This window comes from Aedes albopictus, chromosome 2, assembly GCF_035046485.1.
Source record: "Aedes albopictus strain Foshan chromosome 2, AalbF5, whole genome shotgun sequence".
NCBI classification, from domain to species: Eukaryota; Metazoa; Arthropoda; class Insecta; order Diptera; family Culicidae; genus Aedes; species Aedes albopictus.
In genome coordinates, this window is record NC_085137.1 from 150,961,215 (window position 1) to 150,972,441 (window position 11,227).

The window sequence follows — 11,227 nt, forward strand, 5'->3', positions numbered from 1 at the left end:
GAGTTTCCAGTCGTAAGTCCTTTTGTGCAATTCAGTATCAAAGTCATCTTTTTGCATCTCGTTACATAAATAACTATTTGTTCACTGGGGTCGTTGCCATTCGTTTCGTTTTTTTAGTTTTTTTTACGGCTGGCTAGTAGGGCCTGACATCAACCCCATACTTCCCGGAGGACTATATTGCACAGTTTAGCTAAGAGTCCTTTCCTGGCACTCGGACGTTGATCAGCCACCCCCAACATGGGGATCAGACGCTATTGTGAGCCGCTCCTCCTGGAGAACAGACGCTCAGGTTTGCAGAAATAAGCTGAGATACAAGGTTCCAGACTTGAGCATTTTGTATGGAAAAACAGCATTTGATTACCGTAAAACGGGGTATCATTGATCAGCGGGGTAACATTGATCGGTTTGACCGACCTCATGAAATGTCCAAATAAGCATTTGTAATTGAATCAGTTTCTGCTTTCGAATGGTATTTCGTAATCTGACAATTAAATTAAATGACATGTAATTCATGAAAATTGAACTTCATAAACATTAAACTAACTCTATTTTTCCTTAACTTTGTGTCGCAACGCAATCATTGGCGTAGCTAGGATTTTTTCCTGGAGGGGGCCCAGGGGGGGCCTGACGAGATGAATTTTAAGCGGGATGGGCGCCCGATATGTATATATGCAAATCGGTATTGTAGTTTTGAGTAATGAAAATGACTGTTTTAGATTTGTACATAGTTTCGTAAGCTATATTGTAGGAAGAGAGCTAAATAAAATAATTAAGTTGATCAGATTGAATATGTTATGCATAAGTAAATTAAATTATATTAGGCAAATATGAAATGATGAGTATGTTTTGTATCAGTGTTGCTGATACAGAATACAACTACTCAAACAAATTTGGAAAACAAGAAATGACAGTTGGACGTACGAGCATCGAGCATTGCGGAAGGTGAACTGGTGTGCGTGACAGACAAAACGAGGCGAGAGTACGAGAATGATAGAGAAGGCAATTTGGTGATGGATGCAGTGAAGTGTGGTTGGTGCAAGCAAGGTTGGTGAATAAATAAAAGTTGAAAATATTGAAAAAAATGTTGCGTTATTGGTTTTGAACGGAAGAATTCCTACATTGGGTCTTGTACCATTTAGGCAGGTGTACCTATTTTGGTCACTTGGTGCTATAACCAAGGATGGGAAAAAATCATTCATTTCTTGCGTATCCCTCACTCACGCACAATCTGATGCGAGTGTGTTTCTCCCCTAGCCGAGCAAAATCTTTCCGAGCACCGGGCGACGCAAGCAACGACGGCGGAATTAATCGCTACCGAATCTGAGTGCCGAAGGCGAACGAACCAAGATTGAACGAATGTTTGCGTTCTGAGTCGGGTGCGAGAGCATTCGTGTTGGAACGTTCATTTAGCGTTCAGTGGAAGCATTCAGTACTGGGAATTGAATCAGTGAGTGCGTTTTGATTCAATCAGCTGAATGCCACTCGGTAGTTGAGAGAGCGAACGTTCTTTCCGTTGTACACCGATGCAAGCTGATTCGTTTCACACTCTATTTGTTTCTCTCCTGATTCGCTTCGGTGGCGTCGGCTGCGAGCCGTTCGTGTTGCGTTCGTTCTTAGTGCGCCGTGCCTTCACTCAGTCTTGGGTTGTTGGCGTCCTAGCTATTTTGCATCACGCTATTTTTTTCTCGCTCATCGGCTGTGTTGGCAACGCACAGAGCGCTGCAATACATGCACAAATGACCGAATGTGTTTAAAATGTGTGCGCGCCACACACATTCCATGTGTTCCCGGCCTTATACTCATTTTTGTGCGGCTCGGTGGAAACGGAACAGTCAATCGTCTCCCGAGCCGCAGTCAAACAGTTTGACAAGTGTAAACATGAGGAGGATTTTCGAGATTTTTTCCATCGAAGAGCTGGAAAGCAGATGGAAATGGAAATGTTTTGACGCATTTCCAACTGCTTCAGCTATTCGATGCGAAAAATCTCTGAAAATCATGAAAATTGCATGTTTTTTTTCAGCTTCCCAAAACAAAACCTAATATGGGAGCGGATTCCATATTCCAGGCGTTCCACAGAATGTGTCTTTTCCACACATGGTGAAACCTTCACCCCCCAGCACATGAATGAGTAAGGCCCATGCAACACACAAAATGTGCGGCATGTAAAGAGGGTCGATTTGAGAGCGACCAACACAGCCGCTGTGTCGGTGTGAGTTAGCGTGATCGCCGGCATTCAGGTGAGCGAATGAGTTTTCCCATGCTTGGCTATAACTAACTCAATTTCAAACCGATTGATTTGAGTTTTTGTATAGAGTTAGGCGAGTACAGTATCTAACTCTATACAAAAATTCAAAACAATCGGTTTGAAATTGACTTAGTTATAGCAGCAAGTGCCCAAAATAGGTACACCTGCCCAAAAGGTACAAGACCCTATATAAGTACGAACAATTCCTCCAAGATTTTTTTCCATAGCTTCAGTGATTCCATCATGGCTTCTTCCAGAAATTCAATCAAGAAATATCTAGATTCCACTAGATATTTTTTCGAGGATTTGTCCTGTGATATCTTCAGGGGTTCCTCCAGTAGTTGTTCCAGTGCTTTTTTCGAGGTTTCCTTCAAGAATTTCTCCAGAGATACTTTAAGGTATTTCTGCAAGTATTCAAAGATTTCTCCATACATGCCTTCCAGGATTCCACTAGAGATTGCTCCAATAGTTTCATCTGGAATGATTCGAAGTATTTCTGCAGGAATGTATTCCAGAAGTTCTCTTAGAAAATATTACTAAGAGATTTTTAAAAAAATACTCCAAGAAATGCTGGAAAAATTTGTACAAAAAAACCTTAGGGATCCTAATATTCCTTCAACAATTCTTCATTTTTTTCCAGAAATATTCCTACAAAAATTCTTCCAGGTATTCACTAAGATAGCTCTCCTGAGATTCTATAAAGAGTTCCTCATGGGGTTGCTTCCGGGATTCCTCATCGGGTTTCTTCAGAAATAACTTCAAGTATTCCTCCAGGGATTCACCAGAAATTTCTTCTGATATTCTTTCAAAAACGAATTCCGGGATTATTTTAAAAATTCCTGCAAGAACTCTTGTAGGAATTTCTTCAGAAACTCCCCCAGGAATTAATCCAGTATTTCAAGATTTCCTCAGGAATTTCAGCGGTTTCTTCAGTATTTCCTCTGAGAATTCTTCAGAAACACCTCCTGAAATTCCCTCAGAAATCGAACTTTGTATCTCATTAGGAATAAATCTTGTGATTCCTTCAGGAACTCCTCAATGGATTCCTTCGGAAATTCCTCCTGGATTTTTTTTTTCAAGAATTATTGCTGGTATTCCTCCTGGAATTCATCTAGGATTTCATTCAGGCATTTCTCCAGGGAATCCTGCAATAGTTCTACCAAGAATTTCTCCAAGAACTGCCCTAGGTATTTTCTCTGGAATTCCTCCGGGAATTTATTCAAGAATGGATCCAGGAATTCTTCCATGAATTCCCACAGAAATCCTTCCAGGGTCTCCTCCAAGAATTAAATCAGGAATTTCATCTCTAAGATTGCCTCTACACATTCCTCCAGGATTTATTTCACGAATCCCTCCAGAAATTCCATCGATGATTCCTGCAATAATTCCTCCAAAAATCCTTCTGAAATTCCTCCTGGGATTCCTCTGGAAATTCCTCCTGGAACTCCACAAGAAATTCCTTCTAAAAATTTCTCCAGGAATTCCTTTAGAAATTTATCCATGGATTCCTTCCAGAATTCCTCTAGCGATTTTTCCAGGAATTCATTCAGGGATTCCTCAAGGTATCCATTTAGGGATTCCTCCTGGAGTTCTTCCATGAATAGTTCCACGAAATATCCCCAAGATTTCCTATAGAGATTTTTCCAGGAATTCCTCCTGAGGATCCTCCAGATATTGTTTCAGGGATTCCTTCAGGATCCTTTCCAAGAGTTCCCCCAGGGATTCTTTCAAGTAATTCTCTAGAAATTCCTCTAAGGATGTCTCCAGGAATTCCTAAAGAGGTTTCTTAAGAATTACCCCAAGAATCTCTTCAGAAAGTCCTCCAGGAATTGATCCAGGAACTCCCATAGGAATTTCTTCAGAAATTATTTCCGCAATTCCTCCAAGAATTCATCCTGGAATTTCTCCAAAAAATCCTCTGGGGATTCTTCTAGAAGTTTCTCTTGGAATGTCTTCAGAAATTTCTCTTGGAATTTCTTCAGAAATTCCTCCAGTTATTACTTCCAGAATTTCTCTTGAGATTCCTCCAGGAATTCATTCAAAAATTCCTCCAGGAATTCTTCCAGGTATAGTTCCACGTAATTCCCCCAAAAATTCCTTTACAAATTTATCCAGGAATTCTTCCTGGGATTCCGCAAGGAATTTGTCCCGAACTTCCTGCAGGAATTTGTTCAGAGCTTTCCAGGCATTCCTCATTAGGTTGCTCCAGAAATTGCTTCAGGGATTCCTCCAGGGATTTTCCCAAGAATTTCCCCAGGGATTCTTCCAAGAATTTCTCTAGAAATTTCTCTAAGGAATCCTCTAGGAATTCCTCAAGAGGTTTCTTCAGAAATTCCTCCTGGGAATTTCTCCATGGACTCATCCCGGGATTTCTCTAGGAATTCATCTTCTTCGGAGCATTGGGAGTTCTTCTAGAGGTCCCTTCCAGAATTCTTCTAAAAACTCCACCAAGAATGCATCTAGGAATTTATCCAAAGATTGCTCCAGGCATTAGTCCAGGAATTTCTCCAGAGATTCTTCAAGGAAATTCACCAGAGTTTCATCCAGTGATTGCTTAAGAAAATTCTCGAGAGATTCTTCCAGGAATTGATACAGATATGTTTCCAGGAATTTATCCAGGGGTTCCTCCAGGCATTCCTCAAGAAGTTCCTCCAGAGATTTCTATGGGGATTCCTCCAGGCATTCCTCTAGGATTACTACCAGGGATTCATTAGGAAATTTCCCCAACAATTCCTCCCCGAGTTTATCCAAGAATTATTCCAATAATTCTTCCTGGGATTCCTGCATGAATGCCTCCTGAGATTCCTCTAGGAATTCCTTCAAATATTTTTTCAGAAATTTTCCAGGAAATACTCAAGGAATTCGTTTAAAAATTTCCCCAGATTTTTTTTCCGGAATTTATTCAAGAATTATTCCAGGTATTCCTCCAGGATTTCATCCAGGCATTTCTCCAGGGACTCCTCCAGGAGTTCTGCCACGAATTTCACCAGAAATACCTCCGGGAATTTATTCAGGAATGAAACCAGGAATTCCTCCAGGAATTTCTTCGAAAATTTGTACAGCAATTCGTTTAGGAATTCTTCCAGGAATTACTCCAGAAATTCTTGCAGGGTTTGCTCCAAGAATTAATCCAGGAATTTCTTCTCCACGGTTTCCTCTACACATTTCTCCAGGAATTATTTCATGGAATCCTCCAGAAATTCCACCGATGATTCCTCCAGTAATTTTTCCAAAAAATCCTTCTGAAATTACTCCTGCAATTCCTCCAGAAATTCCTCTCAGAATTCCTATATGAATTTCTCTAGGAATTTCTTCAGAAATATCTCCATGGATTCCTTCCTGAATTCCTTTAGAGATTCTTCCAGGAATTCGTCGAAGGATTCCTCAAAGTATTGATTAAGGCATTCCTCCTGGAATTCTTCCATGAATAGTTCCATGGAATTTCCTGAAGATTTCCTATAGAGATTTGTCCAGGAATTCTGTGCGGCTCCGTGGTCGTGTGGCTAGGATCACCAAGCTCTTAGTCGCCTCGTGCTGAGGAGCGCGGGTTCGATTCCCGCCGCAGCTGTCAGGAAAAGTTTTCGGCTGTGCCACTGGGCGTTGCATGCTAGTCCGTTGTCTAGTGTCGTGCTTCCTTCAAAGAGCGAAAAGCTCACTGGAAGCATTGAACGTGTCCGTGTCTTTTTTTAAATTCCTCCTGGGATTCCGCCTGAAACTTATCCGGAAGTTCCTCTAGAAATTCCTCCTAAGGTTTCTCCAGAAATTTGTTTTAGGGATTCCTCCAGGGTTTTTTCCAAGAATTACCCCAAGGATTCTTCCAAGAATTTCTGTAGAAATTTCTTTAAGATTTTTTTCCAGGAATTCCTTAACAGGATTCTTCAGAAATACCCCAGGAATTCCTTCAGAAAGTCCTCCAGGAATGCATATAGATTTTTTTCAGGAATTCCTGTAGGAATTCCATCTGAAATTACTACCATTCCAGGCATTTCTCCAAGGATGCCACCAAGATTTACCCCAGGTATTTCTTCAGAAATTCCTACAAGAATTTCATCAGAAATTGATCCAGGAATTCCTTCGGAGATTCCTACAGCATTCCTCCAGGAATTTCTGCAGGAAATCCTTCAGAGATTGCTTCAGATATTATTTCAGGAGATTTCCAATTTTTCCAAGGGCTTCCTCCGGAAATCTTGCAGGTTTCCTCCAGGAATTAATCCAGGGATTCCTCTAGAAATCCGTCCAGGAGTTATTTCACGGATTACTCCAGAAATTCCACCAGGAATTCCTCTAAGGATTCTTCCGTGAGATTCCTCTGGTAATTCCCCCGAAAATTCCTACAAGATTTTCTCCAAGAATTCCTCTAGGAATTTTTCTAGAAATTTATCGTGAAATTCCATCATAAATTTCTCACGGTCTTTGACAGAGTTTTATGACATATCTGGGCTATATTTACTTTTTCATCATCGATTATATAGTAGGGTATTGGTTCCATTATTAAGTATGTTGCTCTTATTTTCATCCTACGAAAAACAAGGGAGCGCTGTTTGTTTTGTTTTTTTTATTTTTGTATTTTTTGTTAGGAGTGAGCACCCTTGTAAACACAAAGATGTGCAAAATGTAGGCTAAATCGCGGTGATTAATTCTGATCAGTAAACCAATCATGCCCTAATTTTGCACAGTTGATTAGGACCTTAAATGGCACCCAAAAACGCTTTGATCACAATAAAATCTGATCAATTTTACAGTTTTCCATACAACGTTGACCGACTGTAAGGGATACTACTCTGAAGACGCCACCGACATCCATCGCCAGCACCACGCTAATGCTGAATTCCACAAGCGAGCATTTTTGCGACTACCGAAGGGTTAAAAAAACAACTAGCGTAAGGTTATACTAGCTTTTGAAATTTAGTATACAGTCAGGTTTTTTTTTACGCGGTTTTTTTTTACGCGGTTTTCATTTGCGAGGTTTTTTTTACGCGGATTTTTGAATTAACGCGGTTTTTTTTTACGCGGATTTTTGAATTAACGCGGTTTATTTTTACGCGGATTTTTGAATTAACGCGGTTTATTTTTACGCGGATTTTTGAATTAACGCGGTTTTCATTTACGTGGATTTTAAATTTTAGGCCGGAATTTTTCCAAGCATTATTATAGAGTTTTTCTACATATTTCTGTAGTTTTGGTGCTTAACAGCATTAAAAAGGTAGAATATGATGCAGAGTAATTTTCTGGACATCCAAGGACATCCAAACTGTTCTTGAGTTTAGATCTTAAAGTCTACGTCTGTAACGGTAACTTCTTGCATTATACAAAGCAACGACTTGTAATCTATTATGTCCAGTAAGTCTTTAAAAGTTCAATAGACAGTTTCAGATCAGTCGGGATATCCTAGGTCATCCAAACTGTTCTTAAGTTTAGATCCCATATTCTACGGGTGCAGCGGTAACTTCTTGCATTATGCAAAGCAACGATTTGTAATTTATTAAGCCCAGTAAGTCTTTTGAAAGTTCAATAGATAGTTTCAGATCAGTCGGGATATCCTAGGTCATCCAAACTATTCTGGAGTTTAGATCTTAAAGTCTACGGGTGCAGCGGTAGCTTCTTGCATCATACAAATCAACGATTTGTAATCTATTATGCTCAGTAAGTTTTTAAAAGTTCAACAGACAGTTTCAAATCAGTCGGGATATCCTAGGTCATCCAAACTGTTCTGGAGTTTAGATCCTAAAGTCTACGGGTGTACCGGTAACTTCATTCATATTACAAAGCTACGACTTGTAACCTTTCATGTCTTACTGAACATCTCAAAGTTTAATAGACAGCATCAGATCTGTTGAGATGTCTAAGGACATCAAACCGTTCTTGAGATTACATGAACTTTTTTCATTGTACAAATCTACGATTTGTAATCTATTATGTCCAGAGATTATTATTATATCTATTATTGTATCTATCTATCTATCAGATAATTATGTCTATTATGTCCATTTCTGGCTGTTCAATTGGCTAATTTGAAATATTTTAAAACTATTTTGGAATAATTATTGATTTAAACCCTGTCTAGTTATGTATAGTTACTATTTTTAGCTTGAGAAACTACTGTCATAGCCATAGACTTTAAACACTGAGCTCCAGAACACTTAGGATTACCTGGAATATCCCAAAATTTTCTAAGAATGCTTTGTGACCTTTAACTATCAACCCACGAGCAATCTCGCTGTTGTATTTTGTACAACACGTTGAAATAATCTCGCTTTTCGTGTTCAGCATTAGCGTGGTGCTGACGGTGGTGGGCAACCGCGCGAGTTACTGAAGGTTAAGTGAACATGATTTACTGCCTGTACTTCGACACTTATGCGACAACTGTGAGATGGAGTCTTAACAACGAACCGGTTTAAACCAGTGTTGCAAAACTTCATCTCATTCATTTGAACATTAACCTACAATTCTTTTTAAACATTTTTCTTCTACATATTCATGTTCAAAACCATTTCATTCAATCAGAGCACCTATCAAATGAGAAGCGAATCCTTGTCAATTGAATACATTGTCATTCGAATGAGTAGCTGGGCACGATACACGAGAAAACCATGCAAAATTCCGCCAGACTGAAAAAATATCGAATGTCGGGTCAAAGTTGGGTCAATTTTTATCGAATGTTGAGCCACTGTTGGATCAACATCGACCAAGTATTGGGTCCATGTTGGGTTTGGTGGCCAAAATAAAAATAGGTGAATGATAGGTTGATGTCGGGTTTGACGTCATCAATGATGGTAAAAGCTTTAAACCTTTAAACAATAGCTTGGCAGTTTGTGTAACTTGTAGAAATTTTGAGTGACAGGCAAAAATCTTAAAATGTTGTCTTAAAATAATTCGTTAAGTTCATTTTTTAATATAAAATCAAGAAGGAAATTATTGAGTTAAAAGTGGTTTTCATTTACGCGGATTTTTGAATTAACGCGGTTTTCATTTACGCGGATTTTTGAATTAACGCGGTTTTTTTTTACGCGGATTTTTGAATTAACGCGGTTTATTTTTACGCGGATTTTTGAATTAACGCGGTTTATTTTTACGCGGTTTTTTTTTACGCGGTATGTATCCCCCGCGTAAAAAAAAACCTGACTGTAAATACATTGTTGCTTCACTGTGATGAGATTGACATGAATGAACTTGATGCTCTAGGAATCGTTCAAAGAAACGAACCGGTTACGCGTGCAAAATTATTGTCAAGGGGCTGTTCACGAACCACGTTGATCTAATTTTGGTAATCTCAGACCACCCGCTACTCCTCTTCTCTACTTTTTCCACACAAAAGCGTTTAAATTTGTAAGGAGCGTAGACTTTGGTCCTGCAAAAAAGTCTACGTGGTTTATGAATGGTCCCCAACCAAACAACCCATCGTCAGCTGTTTCCGAACGAATTGGCTTAATTGTCGACCTATGTCAACATCTCCATCATCCACGCGGTCAGAGGTACACATATTGCGCCTTATCTTATCTCGCTTCTTCCCACTGTTCGCCAATTATGTTTCGCACTAAGCTGACGCGGGCGGCCCGCCAACAAGCCGGGCGCGAATCTGGCTCTAGGTATTTCACAATCACAACATCAGTTTGCAACCTAGCGTCGTTCAGACCGGACGTGCCTCCAGAATCTCCACCAGAATAGCAGCCTGTAGTAGGTATGCACCCCCGCGATGAGCTGAAACCGATCGCCAGGGAGGACTGGCCGGCGCTTCGGGACATGTTCAAGACGGAGTGGCCCAAACACGAAATCGGATACAACACCATCCAGAACTACATCAACTGGGTGGCGATCGATCCGAAGATTAAGAACTTGGAGGTGCTCGGGTTGAACGACGGCTGGCGAGAGAACGGGACGTACATCGTTGTGGTGTGTGTTTGGATCGGTTTTGAGTGATGTGGACAAGTTCGTTTGATCTAATTGATGAAAACTAATTTCAGGACCGGTTCCATATCTATATGCATAGTTTGGACGATTCCGGGGATTCGTTGAAACGAGCCTTGATGCTGCTCGATTGGGACTACAGCTATATGATCGTGAGCGCACAGGAGTCCAAGCGAACGGTGATCCAGGAAGTGCTTCGATTGTGCAATGTGGATACTCTGTGGGAAGTGACTAGTAGCATGAAGTATGAATTGCCTATGGAGGACTGTTTGAAACTGGAATTGTCACTGCCGGAGGGGTTAGAACTGAAAAAACTTGGCATTGAACATGCTGTAACCGCCAACGAAGTTTGGCCATGGAGACACGAAGGCTCGGAGTATTTCATGAAGCGACTGGCAGCGTGGAATACCTCCATAGGTCTGTTCAACGAATCTGGAGAAATGCTAGCGTGGAGCTTTGTGTGGCCGACTGGAGCAATCGGACCGCTGGAAGTGGCGAAAAATCATCTTCGCAAAGGGTACGGCACAATCATTGCGAAAGCGATTGCCAAGGAGGTGGCAAAAGTTGGAATGAATTGCTACGGAACGATAGTCAGTGGCAATGATGCATCCGAGGCCATGTTCAGCAAGCTTGGCTTCAAACGGGTAGAGGATACGTATTATGTTCGAACTCGGGCAAAGAAGCTGGTGGAGTACGATCATTGAAACAACTGTGAAATATTTTTATTGTTGCTGTCCAAATTTACATGAAATGTATGGGGCATTACCTCATTCTCAGTATGAAAAAATAAACTAATAGTAGTTACATTAGAATATTTTTCACTTCTGTCATTTATTCATCGTCATCATTAATTTCTGCCTTGTACACACCACCAATACTCTTTAACGGCAATCACTCTCTTTGTGATAAACTACGTTTTCTTAGCTTTTTGCTCCACCTTCTATAGTTTCTTGCAATCTGACGTCTTGGCCTGGTACCAGTAGGTCGGCTCCAGAGGCACGTTCTCCTACCTCCTTGGGAAATTTTGGTCATGCGTCTTGACTAGTTTTAGCTAGCTTCTTCTTTATGGTTTTACGT

The 11,227-nt window shown here is 40.5% G+C and overlaps 1 protein-coding gene across 1 annotated transcript; it reads left to right on the forward strand.

The window, feature by feature from the left end:
- The first annotated feature begins 9,839 nt into the window (after positions 1-9,839).
- On the forward strand, positions 9,840-10,962 carry LOC109428387 (uncharacterized). The gene is made up of 2 exons (XM_019704113.3): positions 9,840-10,135; positions 10,207-10,962. Exons 1-2 carry the CDS (start codon positions 9,926-9,928, stop codon positions 10,852-10,854), a joined length of 858 nt encoding a protein of 285 aa, XP_019559658.3. The 5' UTR covers positions 9,840-9,925; the 3' UTR covers positions 10,855-10,962.
- The last annotated feature ends 265 nt before the right edge of the window (positions 10,963-11,227 follow it).